The following is a 20,274-nucleotide window of genomic DNA, read 5'->3' as shown; positions in this document are numbered from 1 at the left end:
AATAGACTTAACATTTCAAGTTGATGAGCTTATATCAAAATCTTTCAAGACATTGAGCCAAAATATTAACTATTTCTCTTCAGCTGCAGCCTGACCTGCCAAGTATTTTATGTCCTGACTTTGTACAATGTAGAATTAAGAAGTACCTTGAAGTTGAGAAAGAGTTTGAGAAGTGGATTGGTTTCTGAATGGAATTCCAGAGCCAGCTTGCTAAAAGTATGTTAAAAAATGGGAACTGCACAAAAAGCTGAAGTTGGAAATTTGGCCTAGAGTTGAACACAGACATTGGCAATGATGAAACTATGACGATGAGAATGTTTTAATTGAATTATTGTTGCACTTGGAGTGAATTTGGGAATTGAGTTTAGTGATCATGCAAATTTTCATATGGCAGCTGGATTTTAGAAGTGCTTAATTTTATGAACATTGATAGGTAATGCATTGATGAGAAGATAAATGTCATAGTCAGGCCTGCATGCAACAAAAACACAAATAAGGACTTTAACATCAAATAGGTTATGACAGTGTAAATAGAGAATTGAAATAGTAATCATATGTGATAAAGAGGATATGAAAATGGTGATTACTTCACAATAAAGTTGGATAGTTGAGAAAAGAAAAAGTTAATATTTCAGGGCAAAGAATTAACCTGAAGAATCAACTTTGTTTCTTATCTCACAGATGTGGCCTGACATGTTGAGTACTATCAATATTTTATTTTTTTATTTTACATTTCCAGATCTGCAGTGATTTTAAATTTCATTTTACAAATAATTTGAATTATTCTGAAATCATTCAAGGAGGGGAATGGAATCAATGATCAGCACATGGAATTTGTAGTTGGAGATGGGGGGGAGGGGTTTGTAAACAATGGTTGCAGTCTTACAAATTGCTTTATTTTTAGGAAATCTTGTCTCATCTAAGATTGATTATCTGACAGTCAAACCAACATCAGTCGAAGGCCCATGAAAGTTGGTGGGATCATCTACATAAATGTGGAACCTGTCATTATGTTTAAGAAAGATAATACCAAAGGGTGGTATATAAATGATCAATGGAATAGGCCCCAGGATTAATCCCAAGATAGGTAACAATGGAATCAGCTATGGACACTCTCTATGAGCTGGACAGTGGAGCAGATTTGTTATGAAAGGATTGCTTGGTTAACAGGTTTATAGCTTGAATTCTCAATGGGAAGAACAGAACATTCTGTGCCCTTAACAAGCCACTGGGACCAAACACTCCAATAGAGCAAGGAAGGACTGTGCATTCCATCTTCTAAACTTTTCACACTTCTCTCTAATTCATTGCAAACAATAAATAACATCACATTCGTAGCAAAGGTGATAGATACCGACACAATTGTTGAAGATCAATGGTGTCTCTAGCTATGCAGCAACATCAGTGTCCACCAAGAATATAGAAAATTGCTGAAAAATCCAAACTCGGCAAAAAATATTGACCAATTCTCAATGCCAGCAAAGTATCAAGTTATCAAGCAGCACTGCCAGGACCACTTGGTGTAGATAAACCCACACTAACAAAAGAACTTTATTTCACAAAATGCTGGAGTAACTCAGCAGGTCAGGCAGCATCTCAGGAGAGAAGTAATGGGTGACGTTTCGGGTCGAGACCCTTCTTCAGACTTCTTCTTTAACAAAAGAACTGATATCCAAAGGTGAGATAAGTGTAATTATCCTGTACAGAATGGAACTATTTGACTGAAAACATCATCAAGAATTACTTCAATGCATATCATAGGAATGTTGTTGAGTTCAATGATCTACACTCTAGGGCTTCATTATAGAGAAACCTCAATGTTCAGTAGCTGGTCCAAGTATCTTCAGCTTGTGGATGATTGTTGCTGAGAGTATTTTGAATACCTCAGGTCACAAATAAGTCACCATATCCAGATCTTGAAATTAAGTCAATCTCTAGCCTCCAAGTATCAGTGAATGAGCTGCTGACTGCAAATGTGAGTTGACTGATGGTGTTCCCCCACTACTCTCTGCCCTAATTGCATTTCTTGGCCATTTGAAAGAAATATACAATTATTGAATAATGTCATGGCAGATGCGGAGTAAGTAAGAGGTACATGCTTATACCATTTGCAGCGTGTACATCACGAGAAATCTTGGCATGTTGCTGACATATGTGGAGGACTGAGTATGAACATAATGTCATCTTCAGATTCAGCCTTAATTTTGGCAACAATCTATTATGGTGAGCACTATCTCCTTCAGGTGAGAACCATCCTATTACTGTACTTGATTGCTTCTGTTTAGCTGCTGCCTCCTCCATTTATGCATCACTGTGTTCAAGCATGTTTGTGTGTGGAGACACAAGAAATTGTAAATGCTGGAATCTTGAGCAATAAACAAACTACTGGAGGAACTCATTGGGTCAGACAGCAAGTGTGGAGGAAAATGAACAGACAATATTTCAGATCTGAAGAAGGGTACTGACCCTAAATATCATCTATCCATATCTCTCCACAGATGCTGCCAGGCCTGCTGAGTTCCTCCAGCCATTTGTTGTTATTTTTTTTGGTCTATGTGTTTGTGTGTGTTGTCTTTTGATGAAGTACTTGTCATGTTTGAATAAATTGCAGTATATTACGACTGTAAGACCAGGGTGTGAAGCTTACAGCAATGGTAAGTGTGTGAGTGTACATTGGAGCATACGAACATTAGGTAGGTCTTGATTGATTGAGAACGCTGGCAGTGTAGTGTTTTGAACAATGGCTAGGGCTAGTGAGGCAGTAGGTGAATATGACCCTTGAAATTGCATTCACTGACCTTGACCATGCACGCGAGGTCATTGACAGTGCATCTCGGTAACATGTTTTCAGAGCGTGACTTGAGATTTTAACTGCAACAATTATCTCGTCCCAATGCCTTAATCAAATTCACTAGGAACAAAGGAGGACCCGGCCTGGGGGACTGCCGTGAGGAAGGGGGAAGAACAAAGAACAATGGAGGGCCCTACGTGGGGTGTCTGCCATGAGGGAGGGGAGGGGAGAACAATGGAGTACCTAGTGTAGGCGGGCCGCGTTGAGGAGGGTGGGGACGGGGAGAACAAAAGGGGACCTGGCGCGGATATTGTGTATATTTTGTAACTTTGTCAGCGCCCTTATGTAGCTACTATTTGCATACCTTGGGTATGTAAGCAAAGAATTTCACTGTGACTTGTCACATGTGACAATAAAGTATTCATTAATTCATTCATTGAGGGCTTCCTGGTTCCCCAAGGATAAATCTCTTCACCATTGCTTCCAGTGTACCATCAGAAAACCACAATGCCCATCTTTTCTGCTTCCTCAGTTAATCTCTGTTTTTAGAATTAGGTTTTCCACCTGCTACAGCCATAATTCTGGGACTTGAAATTGGTGCCAAACCCGGCGACTCTCGTATACTGTCTCAGTGTACTATTGCTTGTACTGTGTCTAAGATGTGTTAACGTATAGTAATACTCGTACTGAACTGTATGCAATAATGAATATCACTGTACCTTTGTACATGTGGCAATAAAATACCATTGATTCATCTCCTGTTTAAGATATTAAAGTGAACCAGACCAGCACAAACTGTGCAGGCTACCCACAACATGGAGCGCTCTCCAAATCCAAGTTGGGTAATAGGGGCAGTTCATTGTGGAGTAAGCTAAACACATGATGTTGGCATGTTCTTTGAATTAGAAGGAATGGTCAGAATTTAGTTGCACATCTGTTCGGGGGCTGTCAAAGTTAGCCATTTTGTCTCCTTGAGCAGATTGATATGACCAAGAAGAGTAAAGAAGTCTGCCTGCAGCTCTGAAAGCATGTTGTAGGACTTTGCCATGGTAATCCATCAAATGCAATAGTGTTGCCTCAAAAGTAAAATCAGATAAGCTTAAACCTCAACCTAATACAGCTCCCACGGTTGGCAGGCAAGTTTGACCAAAAGGAACACTGATGTCCTTCAAGCTGCCAGAACAATGCCGTACACTGATTATTCAGATGAAAATACAACCAAAAAAAACTTCTGATTAAAATTCCATTTGGTATTCATAACAAAGGTGGCAGTGCTTTCTTACAGAATGAGGCAAATACCTTATAATCATGCTTTTAAATCTAATTTTAAAGTACTCGCATGCTTTTTTCAAATGAATATTTGCTTTTCTCTCAAATTCTATTCAAGATCATTTGTTGAGCTCCTGTCGCGTTTTGTATAGAACTGCACCATTTTATCTTGCAAATCTGTATTAGAGTTGCAGATACTTCAAGTCATATACCTTAGAAATAGGCTCTTTCGCCCACTATGTCCCAACTCGACTCGTACGAGTCCCCTTTACCAGCACTCAGACCATTGTCTTCTACACCTTGAGGTTTCTTGTACTCATACAGATACTTTGTAAATATTAATATAATATGCCTTTATTGTCATTGTACACAAGGTACAACGAAATTAGAAATGCTACAACTGATAACAGTGCGACAGTGCAGAGACAATTGCACAGACATACGAACCAACACAACAAATGCCAGTATCATATAAAAACCGATTTAAAATCCTAATAAATAATGAGTGGGTTAAACACTTAAAAATTCTTTAAGAAAAAGTTTATTTTTTGAAAATGATAGTAGCCGAATCATGTGCTTCCGTTCACTGTTCTTATTGCCCAGGGAAAGAAACTGTTCTTGAGTCGATTTGTCCTTGTGAGAATACCTGGCCTGCCTTCTTAGGCAATGTGCTCCAGTGTATTTGTAAGTTAGAAACAATGCAATATACTGGCCACCTTTGATATTTTGCTGCCAAATCCATGGCTTGCTCAGTCATTTCGCAAAATGTACCATAATATTGAAATTAAACTTGTTTATATCAAAGATTCTCATGTTTCAAAATTTCTGATGACAATTACATATAACCAAAAGGATAACAAATTCATTACATTTTCAATTTCTGACAATCGATAACTATTTTCTGCTGAAATTCGTGATAAACCATCTTTAATTTGACTTTTGTTTATTGTTTTCTATCAGAGGATTTATGCGATGTCATGCTTACTCATTTTTCTCAATTTTCACCGTTGAATGCTTTGAACGCCTAGCATCAATCTGATAGAATATAATGTGATAACATAAATCAATTAACCTGCAAAAATATTCTTACAAAAATAGACTTAAATTAATTGTAATATGTGATACTGACATTTATTTTCTAAACACAATATGTGGTTTGCTTCTATGTTTTCAAATTCTTGATATGATTTAGCCCTAATTAGGTATCCAATAAGTCACATGTATTTTATATTTTACCATATGTCTTCATAACTCCCACCTATGCAGAGATATAAACGGTTATTGTGATGTATTATTCTCCATGTGATTGGAAATGGACAGTTGAATTTTGTTCTTTTATTATCATTGCAAGACAGACGGATGATGTGTTTTTCTGGAAATTTCTTTTCTGTTGTTGTTCTCCTAAAGCAGCTGATGACTGCTTAAAGCTCTTTAGTTTTGTCATGCACTAAAGCACATGTTGCTAGGCCATGATAAGCCTTGCAGGAATAAAACCAGCTAGCATGTCCATCAATATATTTTAACTTTACATTTTAAACTTGAGGTGGGGCCAGTTTTAATAAACAGCATTAAAAGCTGTAGGCTTTTAAACAAAAGGGTAAAATAAATCCTTTCGTCGCCTTTATGGAACAGAGGGAAACAGAAATGTTTAACTCATCAGCTTTGCAGTCAGTGCTTTGCACAGCTAGAACAAAACTGCTGAAGCATTTAGAGAAAATCAACCCCCCATCCCAGCAGCCAGATGTGACTGGATTCTATTGAATGCACATGAGTGGGCTCAAAAATCAGGAGACTGCGAAATTCCTGTCAGGCCTGTACTGTACAGAATGGGCTATTGACTGCTTTCTGTATTCTCTCCATCATTCTTTTTGAACGCTGCCATTAATTTCTTCTCCTACTCTGACTTTTTTTTAAAATTTCATCAGCTCTCCGCACTACAAACCAGGATGCATAAAGCAATGGTGGACTACTCCAAACAACGGGGCCTTTATAGTCAAGCTGAGCTGGCTACGTTCCAGGCTATCTCTCTTGAGAATGCTCAGAAAATAATAGCTGTGCAGGTATGTTTTAAAGGAGTTATGGAGGAATAATGGGATTAAGACTTAAAGGAAAATAATTGGAAGTGGAAACTAAGTATTAAAATGCAAACACATTATGGCATAATTGAAATTTCATAATAAGGAAAAATATGCTCATTGTAAGGTATATTTGTATCCCAGTTTTTAAAGTTACATGTCTGCAAATGGAATTTCCTATTTTTGTACATATTCAAACATAGTTTGCCCCTTTCTTAGTTTTTATATTCTATTTTTATTTTATTCGCCCCAATTGTTTTATCACTATTTACAACAAGTATATTTATTTGGCAATTTAAATGCAGATTTTAAGATACAGATTTTACTTGTAAAACTAATATATCTTTTATTTAGTCCATGGATTTTTAAAAAGTTTTCAGGTGCTACCACACACAATTTTTTTTATTTTTAAATCACACTTTTGATTTTGTGATCTTTTCATGAGCCCAGCTAATATCATACAAAGTTCCAATTTTCATCCCCTTCTCACAGACAATGTTGTTCATCTCATCTGGTTTGTTTTTAGGCTCAAATATACGTTGTGTTTCCATAATCTTCTCCTGTTCCACAAATCTCAAAGATGGGTCAATTTTATCAGTTTTGCCATCTGGTGTAAAATGAATGAGTAGACCCTTAAATGGTACAGTTGGAGTGAATGGAATGTTCTGAATATGAGTGGCAAACAAAAAGTGCCTAAGCTATCAAATAGAGTGCTCTGTAAATGAATGGTGAACTAAAAGGGCCTAAGCTACCAAATTTCCAAACGAATAACATTACTCATTTGCAACCGGTATGGATCAAGTGTGTCAATTATTGGAACTGAAAATGACAATAGACAATAGACAATAGACAATAGGTGCAGGAGTAGGCCATTCAGCCCTTCGAGCCAGCACCGCCATTCAATGCGATCATGGCTGATCACTCTCAATCAGTACCCCGTTCCTGCCTTCTCCCCATACCCCCTCACTCCGCTATCCTTAAGAGCTCTATCCAGCTCTCTCTTGAAAGCATCCAACGAACTGGCCTCTACTGCCTTCTGAGGCAGAGAATTCCACACCTTCACCACTCTCTGACTGAAAAAGTTCTTCCTCATCTCCGTTCTAAATGGCCTACCCCTTATTCTTAAACTGTGGCCCCTTGTTCTGGACTCCCCCAACATTGGGAACATGTTTCCTGCCTCTAATGTGTCCAATCACCTAATTATCTTATATGTTTCAATAAGATCCCCCCTCATCCTTCTAAATTCCAGTGTATACAAGCCCAATCGCTCCAGCCTTTCAACATACGACAGTCCCGCCATTCCGGGAATTAACCTAGTGAACCTACGCTGCACGCCCTCCATAGCAAAAATATCCTTCCTCAAATTTGGAGACCAAAACTGCACACAGTACTCCAGGTGCGGTCTCACCAGGGCCCGGTACAACTGTAGAAGGACCTCTTTGCTCCTATACTCAACTCCTCTTGTTACGAAGGCCAACATTCCATTGGCTTTCTTCACTGCCTGCTGTACCTGCATGCACCTGCAAGCTTCCTTTCATTGACTGATGCACTCCCCCTCCCTCCTCCTAACTTGACACCATTCAGATAATAATCTGCCTTTCTATTCTTACTTCCAAAGTGAATAACCTCACACTTATCTAAATAAACTGCATCTGCCATGTATCCGCCCACTCACACAACCTGTCCAAGTCACCCTGCAGCCTTATTGCATCTTCCTCACAATTCACACTACCCCCCAGCTTAGTATCATCTGCAAATTTGCTAATGGTACTTTTAATCCCTTCGTCTAAGTCATGTGTGTACTTGCAGATTAATGACATAATTTGAATTTACTCATTTAAACTTTGATATTAAGTCACACTGCACTTAAAAATAGTGCATAAAGTAATCCATGTTAGAGTCATGCAACGTGGAAGCAGGCCCTTCGGTCCATTTTGCCCACACTGACCAACATGTCCCATCTGCACTAGTCCCACCTGTCTGCGCTTGGCTCGTATCCCACTAAATCTATCCTATCCATGTACCTGTCTAAATGTTTCTTGAATGTTGTGATAATGCCTGCCCCGACTACCTCCTCCAGCAGTTTGTTTCATACATCCACCGCCCTTTGTGTAAAAAAAAAGGTTACCCCTCACCTTAAGCCTTTGGTTCTCGATTCCCCTACTCTGGGCAAGAGACACTGTGCATTTACCCGCTCTATTCCTCTCATGATTTTGTACACCTCTCATTGATTATACACCAATAGATGCCAAGTTACTAGCGTCAATTTCACAATTGCTGGAGGGATCCCTGGAGCCTTTCTGCTGATTCAAGATGTTGTAAGTGTATAAAATGAGTTGGGCTGAGGTGCACATGTCCTGAAATGAAGTCTGTACTTAAAAAATATGAATTGCTTTAAAAAAGAATTAAATGAAACTCGTAAAAATGTTAAATATTATATAACAAAAAATAACATCAGACGTGCTTACAACTATGCCCTGCAGTCACCATTGAAATCAAAAGGGTCTCTGATCTTGCACCAGGTCTAACCTGAAACATGAATTAGATGATTTCCCAAACAAAATTACTGGGGAGCTTCAGAAAGAGGTAGGAGTGCTGTTGGACAACAAGTGGACTCTTGCACAGGGAGCTCTGAACTAGGCATTGTCTTATATTGCTCATTCAGTTTGAGAGTTTCACATTCCACAACACATGTACAAAAGTCCCCAATCCACTACAATTAAACTGCTAATTGCTGCAGCTCTGCTCAGAACCAATGGTATATCTTAGTGGGAATAGGCCAATGCATATTATACCTGATTTATTTTAATACTTGTATTTGTCTCATAATAGAAAAATACTGTTATCTTTAATATAATAAAATAGCCTTTTAAATGTTTTTCAATGCGAATGTCACTGAAAAATCATTATTTGAGAAGAGCTTTATACACAATTTTGGTTAGTGTTGTCAAATTACAAAAATAATAGAAAATATGAAATTGAGTAGTAAATAACAAATACTGTTCAAAATTCCTATTAGCTGTTACTGTAGAACAATAAACGTAATGTTGACTGACCTGTGATGCTAGTGGTAGGACCCTCATATATAACATATAACAACTACAGCATGGAAACAGGCCTGTCCGGCCCTACCAGTCCACGCCGACCATTCTCCCTGACCTAGTCTCATCTACCTGCACTCAGACCATAACCCTCCAATCCCCTCCTATCCATATACCTATCCAATTTACTCTTAAATAATAAAATCGAGCCAGCCTCCACCACTTCCACCGGAAGCCCATTCCATACAGCCACAACCCTCTGAGTAAAGAAGTTCCCCCTCATGTTACCCCTAAACCTTTGTCCCTCAATTCTGAAGCTATGTCCCCTTGTTGGAATCTTCCCCACTCTCAAAGGGAAAAGCCTACCCACGTCAACTCTGTCCGTCCCTCTCAAAATTTAAAAAACCTCTATCAAGTCCCCCCTCAACCTTCTACGCTCCAAAGAATAAAGACCCAACCTGTTCAACCTCTCTCTGTAGCCTAAGTGCTGAAACCCAGGCAACATTCTAGTAAATCTCCTCTGTACCCTCTCCATTTTGTCGACATCCTTCCTATAATTTGGCGACCAGAACTGCACACCATACTCCAGATTTGGCCTCACCAATGCCCTGTACAATTTCAACATTACATCCCAACTTCTATACTCGATGCTCTGATTTATAAAGGCAAGCATACCAAACGCCTTCTTCACCACCCTATCCACATGAGATTCCACCTTCAGGGAACAATGCACAGTTATTCCCAGATCCCTCTGTTCCACTGCATTCCTCAATTCCCTACCATTTACCCTGTACGTCCTATTTTGATTTGTCCTACCAAAATGCAGCACCTCACACTTATCAGCATTAAACTCCATCTGCCATCTTTCAGCCCACCCTTCCAAAAGGCCCAAGTCTCTCTGTAGACTTTGAAAATCTACCTCACTATCAACTACTCCACCTATCTTAGTATCATCTGCATATTTACTAATCCAATTTGCCACACCATCATCCAGATCATTAATGTAAATGACAAACAACAGTGGACCCAACACAGATCCTTGGGGCACTCCACTAGACACTGGCCTCCAACCTGACATACAATTGTCAACCGTTACCCTCTGGTATCTCCCATTCAGCCATTGTTGAATCCATCTTGCAACCTCACTATTAATACCCAACGATTTAACCTTCTTAATCAACCTTCCATGTGGAACCTTGTCAAATGCCTTACTGAAGTCCATATAGACAACATCCACAGCCTTGCCCTTATCAATTTCCCTGGTAACCTCTTCAAAAAATTCAAGAAGATTAGTCAAACATGACCTTCCAGGCACAAATCCATGTTGACTGTTTCTAATCAGGCCTTGATTATCCAAATAATTATATATATTGTCCCTAAGTATCTTTTCCATTAATTTTCCCACCACAGACGTCAAACTAATAGGTCTATAATTGCTAGGTTTACTTTTAGAACCTTTTTTAAACAAAGGCACAACATGCGCAATGCGCCAATCTTCCGGCACCATCCCTGTTTCTAATGACGTTTGAAATATTTCCGTCATAGCCCCTGCTATTTCTGCACTAACTTCCCTCAATGTCCTAGGGAATATCCTATCAGGACCTGGAGACTTATCCACTTTTATATTCTTCAAAAGTGTCCACCCATCTGCTCAGTTTCTGGTATAACCAGCATGAGATCTTTGCAAAAGATAAGGATGCCATATAAAATCTATTTATCTCTCAAGCAGCATCTTGTTGCAGCTGACATTGTATCACAAATTAAATTATGCTTTTCCAAAGAAAGGAATTTTGCAAGTGATTTGAGCAAAATAATTGTCCTTTTTCAAATAGTATGTTAAAAAGGTGTACAAGGTGCTAAAAACATTTTGTAAATTTTAAATATTGGGGGGGGGGGATCAATACTTGGAGAGAGCTAGTGTAAAATAATCAAATCTGTTGTAATCCATTCATGCCACATATATTCACAATTGCAAAATATTGCTCTGTCCCTATCACAGTTCATCTGAACCTCTCATTACCTGTCCTAATATTTGCACAGAAATCAACACATTTTGTGGTCCTGGGTGCTAATGTTACCACAACATTATTAAGATGTAGACCTAGTCAGGGCATTTTATAATCTTAAGAATTTCTTAATGTATAAATCGACATAAAAATAAATTGTGACTTTGTAGTTTGCTGTTAATTACACAGTTCACTTCCACTTTGGTTATTATTTGATTAGTAATACTTTGAGTATGCATTTCACTGAAGGAGTGTAGTGGGTATTAAACTCTTGTTAAAAATGAATTATATTTTTCTCTTTTGATTCCTGTGCTCTGTTCAACAAAAAATAGTTCAAGATGTATCAGTTAGCAATGTTATTCAGCTGAGCATATTCTGTTTAGAAATTACAGTGCAGCAGGACCAAAGACATTAAATATGTCACCCAGCTAAACAAAAAAGTGAAAAGTAAGGGAAAGCTTTCTCATGGAGGAGACATTTTGAATTATCTTTCTGTTCTTTGGAGCGATTTGTAAGAAGAGATTGGATAAACTACGATTGTTTTTTATGGAGTGAATGAGGCTGAGGGCGACTTTATAGAGGCTTATGAAATCTTGAGTTCATAGAGATGGTAGATGGCCATAGTCTTTTTCCAGGGTTGGGACATTTAAAACTAGAAGGTAGAGGTTTAAGTTGAGAAGGGAAAGATTTACAGGGGACATGAAAGGCAAGATTTGCACTTAGAGGAGAGTGGACAAAGAGAATAAACTGTCACAGGAAGTGGTAGAAGTGGATACTACTACAACTTTTGAAAGACATTTGGACTGGTTCATGGATAGGAAAGGTTAAGAGGTAATATCGACCAAATTCAGGCAAATGAAACTAGCTCAGGAAGGCACCTTGGTCACATTGAAAAAGTTGGACCAAACAGCCTATTTCTGTGCTCTATAACTCTATAATCAATTTGTGCACAGAACAAATTTGTGCACAGGCATGGTCCAACAAACAACAAGATCAATGAGCAAGCAGATAACTTTTTTTTAAATCACGTTATTTGAGGGATAAACGTATCAGCTTAGCAGGAAAGCTCTTCCATTAAACTTTGAACAATGCTTTGTGTAAACTGTTGCATACTCAAGAGACAATGTAATGTCTCATCCAACATACACTTCACCATTAGCAAAGCACTCTCTCAGTATTGTAGAGAGGTTTCAGTCGAGATTATGTACTCACGTCTATGAAAAGGTAATATATTCGGACAGTGGTACAATACTATCACTGAACGGAAGGAACAGAAATGCCCTGCACTTTTTCAGTGATCACATGGTGATGCTAAACACATCATGCATGCTGACTTCCCCACCAAAGGGATTAATAGGTTGTGCTGCCTCAAAAAGGCAGCCAATATCTTCAAAGACCCACACTATTCTGGACACTCTCTCATTTCGCTACTACCATCATAAAGGTGGTACAGGAACCTGAAAACTGACCACCAGGTTTAAGATCGGGTTCTTCCCAGTAACCACCATGCTCTTGAACATTGCACGACACTAATCGGAAGCTCAGCAACTATGATCTTCTATGGAGTGTGTCTTTGGTTGCACTATGGACGTTTGCACCATTAATAATTACTTATTAATTTATTGTATTATTAAGTAGTATATATTTATGTGTACTATTATGTTAACTGGCCTCTTGAGATGCAGCAAGTAAGGAATTTCATTGTTCTGTTGCCAGTACATAGGACAAACTCTCGCTAAACCTATTTTTATATGATTTTGCCATCTTTGAATTAAATTAACAGTCTCAGCACAGCTGTGATGGAATTTGTTGGAATGTGATGTTGAGTACAACCTAACACAGCACAATTATTGACTGAGCCATAAAGAAACCTCTGGTAAACCCTTTAAACATAGACTGCACACCAAGTCAATGGACTGGTCATATTACTGTTCCCCAATTGTGTGCAGCATCAGTTGCAGATTAATCATTAATCACTAAGATCTCTTAAGTTAATTTTCAGTGCAACATTCCTGGGTAATATATTATGTGGAAAAATACAATTTCAGTTTTGCTATGTTATCCATTTTCATTTTGATATTGATTTGAAAACTTTTCATTTTTTTAGTTTATAAAACATTGGTAGTTATATTGCTTAATGTGCATGTTGTACCATATCACCTTTTAGCACAAGGCAGAAGCTTCACCTAAACTAAAAAAAAAAGATTGAATACTGACTAGATCGTATGATAGTAATATCAAACTTGGTACATTATTCCTCATATCATAACATAGTTCCTGCTTCCTGCTCGACTACCTTTTAACTTGAATACCAAGTTGTCATTGTGTTCCATGCTTTTTGGAGTTGAAACTCTCTTTCGCGAGGTCAAATGAGCTAAACTATAGTATTTCTAATGAAAATCGCCCAATTTATCATTCCCTCTTTAATTTCTCATAGATTACTGAATATGCATTGGAGAGCACTTCCAGTTTTTTAAATATTTAGTAATATAAATCTACAAATTTATAGTAATATATATGCACACAAACACTTTGATCCCAATTAAGCAAAAGGCAGTAAATTCTATCATCATTAAATAACTTGGACATGAGCATGGAGTACCAGTAACAAATAAACAACAGAAAAACAGCTGAAGCAAAACAAAGATGATATAGACCAGTCGATAAATATGTGTACGTTTTTTGGCAAATTATTGAAGTTCAAAATTTCGATTTGAGCCGGAACCCGAACTGTTCACAAGGTGAAATTACGGCTACTCAGCAATATATTTAAATTAAAAAATAAGTCAACCAAGTGCAATGTGTAGTTAAACCAGGGTATTTAACTTAACCATTCATATATCGTTGCTCGTGAAAGCTCCCACATGTTAAGACACCTGCAGCCCTACATTTGCTGACTGACTACAACACTGCCTTCAATACCATAATCCCAATCAAACTCATCTCTAATTACCAGGACCTAGGAGTCAGCATCCTGTTCTGCAACTGGAGCCTCTACTTTCTGGTCCACAGACCACAATCAATGAGGATAAGTGACCAAAACATCCTCCACCATAATTCTCAACATTGGTGTCTCCCAGAGATGCATTTTCAGCCCTTTACTATACTCCCTATGTGCTCATGTTTGTGCAGTCAAATTCTACTCTAACTCCAGTTACAAAATTGCAGATGACACCACCGTAATGGGTTGGATCTCAAACAATGTCAAAATGGGGTACATGAAAGAAACCTAGATTTTAGAAACATGCTCAATATCAGCAAGATGATAGGGACTTCAGGAAATGAGCTAGTGTACATACACTGGGTCAGCATCCATGGTGCTGAAGTGGAAATGGATGGGAGTTTCAAGTTCCAAAACATAAATGTCACCAACAATTTGTGCTAGACCAACAACATTGAAACTATAACCAAGAAACCATAAGAAAGCTATATAACCAAGAAAGGTGTTGGACCTCTGCTTACTCAGAAGGCTAATGAGGTTCAGCATATATCCAACAACTTTTACCAACTATAGATGCACCGTAGAAAAACAGTAAGATCCAAGACCAAGACCTCAAGAAATTTCAGAGACATCACACAAACCAACACCCCTAACCACTCTCCATCTACACCACATTGTGTCCGGAAAACAACCAACATAATCAAGGACCATTTACACCCCCTGTTGTTTCCTCTGAGATGCAGAAGCTTGAAAGCATGTACCATCAGATTCAGGAACACCACCTTTCCCCATTGTTATTAGACTTCTGAACGGAACTCTAGTAAGTTAAGGATGTAATCTTGATCTCCCAATATACCTTATTAAGGACCTTCTCTGTAGCTGTAATGCTGTAACATTGTAATACCATATTCTGCACTATTTCTTGTACTTGTGTATGACTTGATTGTACTCATATATAGTATGATTTGACTGGACAGCTCGCAAACAATTTTTTTCATTTTCTGTACATATAACAAAGATAAACCAATCCCAATATCAAATGCTCGCTCGTATGTATGGGTTGTACATCTATATACTACAACTTGTTTGTTCGCTTGTTCCTGAACTACAGCCAAAACAGTACATAACAGCGTGACAATTTTAGGCTCACCTTACTCACCGTCGTCCTATGGTCCTATGGAAGACGTTTCATTGAAATCGGTGTTATATTTTTAAAGTTATTCACATTTTAAAGTTTAAAAAACTGTGCATGCACTGTTGGGGCTCCATTGATCTGGGAAGGAGGGAGGGAGAGGAGGAGGGAGGGAGGGGGAGTGGAGGGGAGAGGGGATGGGGGAGTGGGTGAGGAGAGGGTGCTGCACCAATGCTGGAGTGGTTTGGGCCCAATGGATCCACTTGGTCTAGTAAACCTTAAAATGCCTATCAAGATGGCTTGATGCTATGATTGTTATAGGATAGGATGCATTGCATGTAGTTGCAGTCCTTCATTGAAGATAGTCCTTTCAGCTTAGTAAATAGGAAGGCAATAGGCCCACTGGGATAATGTACATACAATGTAGTCAAAGGATGGAAAAATAATAATAATAATAATGCATTATATTTATATAGCGCTTTTCTAAACACTCAAAGACGCTTTACAAGGTTTACTAAAACATAAAAGAAAATAAATAGATAAATAAGTAAACGAAGAGAAAATGAAAAAGAAGGTGAGGTGACGGTCAGTGATTGAAGGCAGTGCTGAACTGGTGAGACTTCAGTGATGTTTTGAATGTGGTGAGTGAGGAGGAGTCTCTGACGGTTTGGGGTAGTGAGTTCCAGAGTGTGGGAGCAGCGATGGAGAAAGCCCTGTCCCCCCAGGATCTGAGTTTGGTCCGGATGGGGGGGGACAGGAGGTTTGCAGCAGCAGAGCGGAGCAAATGGAAATAGTACTCAATGATACCCATTGCACACTTGAAAATATTGCTAAAATGATACAAGTAAGGCTATCAATAACGCAACCGCCATATGAAATCATTAGTGTTGTGGGAAATTATTCTTTGATTGCACAAGATATGTACTTGGCATATTTCCACTACCTTCCAGTGAATCTTACCGTGGGTGGGGTGGGCTTCTCAATGCCATTGCAGAAATTGTTCTCTTGTTAGTTATCCTAATTATGGGTTATGGGAATGCCCCAGTGTTCCTGGATATGGACTGGCCACACTTAGATTTTCAAAGGGCTGTAACCTGGGACTGTGAGGAAATCCAGAAACCACTCAAACTCTGGGTTCACTGAATAGTCACGCAACTGGACAATGCGGACAACTTGGCTTCAATGGAGTTGAGTTGTTTGCAGCTGCATACTAGAATTATGGATGGCAATGAACAGGTCATGGAGTCATTCAGCATTGAAACAGGCCCTTCGGCCCAACTTGCCCACTCATGATCAGGTAAAATGTGCATTCCAAAAATTATGGGAAGCATTGCCATGAAGATAAACCTTTACTTTGTAAGATGCTAGCATTTGAAATTGGAAGCTTCACAAAGGCTGATAGTTGAAATTCTAGAGTAATTGTCAACTGGCAAGAAAGTTTCATACAAGAGCTCCAAACATTATGGGCTATAGAAGACCAAGGTATTGTTTTAGAAGCAAGAAGCTATTGTGAAATTTCCTTAGTTGGGAGAGGTAATGAATTGGAAGAATCTGCTCAGGAAGTTTACAGCTGCATTATCAACCAAAAATAGATTGATGGAGCACAGTAGAAAAGACAATCTAGACAGTGGTTGCGGAACATTCGTGAGAAGAATCATCCACAGAAAGTGACACTGGGTGACCTTGAGGAAATCATCAAGGATGCTTTGGATAGCTATTGTTTATTGAAATGGAGAATTAAGTGGCTGTGGCCTCCGTGTTTATATTGAGAATAGTATCCAGTGCAAGTGATTGACAAACCATGTCAAGATTTGATAATATTTTGGATGAGATGCTAAGCTCTGAAACAGGTACAATGCTTGAATGTACTTATCATGAAGCATCATTAAGGTGCTGGCAGAGGTTATGTAAGATGGGGAATGTACTGATGTCCAATCAGAGACATGAGCAGCACATGTCATAGACAAAAGTACCAATGGACTACGAAGTATGATGAGTGCAGACAAGAGAATAATGTATTTCCAATGTGAATATTTGATGGAAGACACAATGAAGAACACCAAAGCTGAATAAAGGCTCTGATAGAGTGAAAGAGTCATACAGCATGGAAACAGGCTCTTTGGCCCAACTCATACATACCCACCAAGATGCCCTATCTACACTAGTCCAATTTGTCTATATTTGACCCCTATCCCTCAAATCCTTTCCTATTCCATGTACTTGTCCTAGTGTCTTTTAAAAGCTGTTACAGCATCTGTGTCAACTACCACCTCTGGCAGGTCATTCCATATGCCCACCTCTCTGAGTGAAATAGTTCCCCCATTTGTTCTAAAATGTGTCCCTCTCACCTTAAACATATATCCTCTTGTTTTTGAAGTTTTTCTGGAAAAGGCACAAAGATATGATAATCCTATATATAACATAGATTAACCATAATATTCCAGCTACGACCTGACTTATGTACTACACTTTCGGAAGGAGATTGAGATCTTGGGGAAAATAAAGAGCTTTACTGGAAAAGAACCATATAATGAAATATTTAAATTAGAAAGAAGGATTAGAAAATCTGGTATTTTTCTCCATGGAGAAGGTTAAGGTGAGGTGTTCAAAATAATGATGTTTGTGATCAATATGAGAAATTGCTTCCAGTGACAGAAGGGTCTGACAAAAATCCCAGTGCTATATAATGATTTTTTTCCCCCAATAAGACATTTCATACAGAGATTGATAGAAAATTTAATCCAAAATTGAAAATTAGAATAGAAATCAGTGTTCATGATCAACATTTACTGGAGAACCTCAGAATCTATCCAAAAAAGGAAGAATTTTGCAATGACAATAGTGACACAAGTTTCTCAGCATCCATTAGAAGCCACGCATCAAAAAATTAATCATCTGTCAACAGGAATATTGTTAGCTTCAGTGATAGATAACAGCCTCTTCTACTAAAGTAAGAAACTGCTAGAAATAGTCAGCCGGTCAGGCATAATCAATGGAGAGAAAAAGAGTAAGAGGTCTGACAAAGAGTTTGCAACTTGAAACATTAAATATGTTTCTCCACAGTTGCTGACTGACCACCTGAATATTTCAAGCATTTTCTTTTCTTTTATTATTGCCCCATACATATTTTTGATGTGGTGTTTATCACCAAATATTATTCTGGTGCTGAGGAGATATGGTTATGGCATTGTTCCACCAACCTGGCAGCTATGAGCTCACATCCTACCATTTCATTTTATGAGGTTGAATAATTATAGAGGCTAAATTGTATAGCCCTTAAATAATGGCACATGATCTCAATGCATGATTAACCCAAGGCCATTGTTTCAAATGCACGCATTATGCCATCTTTGTGCTGCCTGCTGCTAAGAGTGATTATTGTAAGCATTCAGCTCTGACATGCTGTTTATTGACTGCACATATCAGCAGGGGCCCCAAACCATTATTTCTGAGCACCACTAAAGCTGTATGGCACTGTTGGAAACACTTCTGTGTCTCTTAAAGAGTGGTACTTTGTGGCAGGAGTAGTGTTGGAAAAACTTTAGGAAGTAAATCTAATTTGGAAAACAGGGAAGAAAGGCACAGCGTAGGCATGAATGAGTTCTGACTTTAAACTTAAGGCTATGTTAGAGAATGCAGACTTGGAAAGATGTTCCCTATATCCACATGGAGTTGGTGACTCTTACTCAAAAGCTGATAGCCATAGCAGTCAACAAAACGACCCAAGGTTCTGGATGTATTGTAATACATTACCAAATGTTCCACTTTCTGGATGTATTATAATACATACCAAATGTACCACTTTTATTCACCACACACTCAATGCTCATCCAGCTGTAATCTTAATCAAGTATACTTCAAATTGACTTATTCACCTATAGGACACAAAGTGCTGAAGTAACTCCGCAGATTCGGCAGCATCCCTGGAGAACATAGATAAGTAATCTGTCAAGTCGGAACCCTTCTTCAGACCCAACCCAAAACGTCACCTATTCATGTTCATCTCCAACCACAATAACAACCCCCTTGTAAATGTAATGTAAATGTAAATCTAATGTAAATCTCCAACCACAATAACAACCCCCTTAATGAATACAAATGAAAAATGTCCATTTAGGACTTTGCCCACATCCTCCTGCTCCATATACACAACGTCCTTTTTAAATCGCTAATGGACTCCACCCTTTCTCTGGTTACTCTTTTGCTCTTAATACACATATCAAATGCCTTGCGATTGCCGCTTTACATGTAATTTGCAGAGATTGTACAATTGCTTACTTTTTTCACATTATATTAGTCCACTTTCTGTTATTCAGTGTATTCATGTTCAGCAGTGGTTTGGAGTGAAAAATATGACTCCACATGTATAAACAGCACATTGTGCTGATAGCAGAGCTTATCTGAGCTTAGTTTGCACACAAGACCTCATTATTCACTGTGCTTGCAGTACTTGTAAATGATGGGTCTTTCACATTCATGAAGTAAAATCAGCAATGCACCACTACCAGTGCATTATCTTCTATTTATATTCATTGTTGCTTTCACTAACTTTGACCTGCTGGTCTTTATCATGCTTTGTTTTTCAGAAACACCTTTAAAAGTACTCCTTAAAATAAAAGAATATTAGATGTGATTATGTGTTACATATGATTCTGTTATCAATGGTGGCAGTACAAAGTCCTGTGACCAATGTTTTAGACTTTCAGCTAATATTTTTCATTTCTTGCTCAGGTTGGAAATGACTGAAGATCCCAAATGTTTTATCTATGATAGATTGTTTAAAAATGCAATTAAGATTCTTGGAGGGATGCCACAAAGTGATATATAATGATATTTCAAAATAAGGATGATAAAACTATTTGTAGTATATGGTGTAAACAATCAAACGGCATCTGTAGTATACTTCCTTGAAGCCTCCTGATGTTAATTTTTTTTTAACTCAGTGTGAAACTTAGAAGGTTTTCCTCATACAGGCACCACTAGCCAAGCTGGTGTCCTGCCATTTCTCACACCCGGAAC

The 20,274-nt window shown here is 38.4% G+C and overlaps 1 protein-coding gene across 5 annotated transcripts in view; it reads left to right on the top strand.

Annotated features, from left to right (window-relative positions):
* The window catches only part of ccdc178 (coiled-coil domain containing 178), a 209,725-nt gene that overhangs the window by 166,441 nt on the left and 23,010 nt on the right, over window positions 1-20,274 (top strand). For 4 of the 5 annotated variants that reach the window (XM_078397332.1, XM_078397333.1, XM_078397334.1 and 1 more), the window contains one exon: window positions 5,986-6,120. The exons of the other annotated variant lie outside the window; for it this stretch is intronic. In XM_078397332.1, the coding sequence (XP_078253458.1) occupies window positions 5,986-6,120 (135 nt within the window). The remainder of the gene's footprint in view (window positions 1-5,985; window positions 6,121-20,274) is intronic. 5 annotated transcript variants of the gene reach the window in all.

Source organism: Rhinoraja longicauda, chromosome 4 (genome assembly GCF_053455715.1).
Source record: "Rhinoraja longicauda isolate Sanriku21f chromosome 4, sRhiLon1.1, whole genome shotgun sequence".
Lineage (NCBI taxonomy): Eukaryota > Metazoa > Chordata > Chondrichthyes > Rajiformes > Arhynchobatidae > Rhinoraja > Rhinoraja longicauda.
The sequence above is the reverse complement of the archived record's forward strand: the minus strand, read 5'-3'. Positions and strand labels throughout refer to the sequence as shown.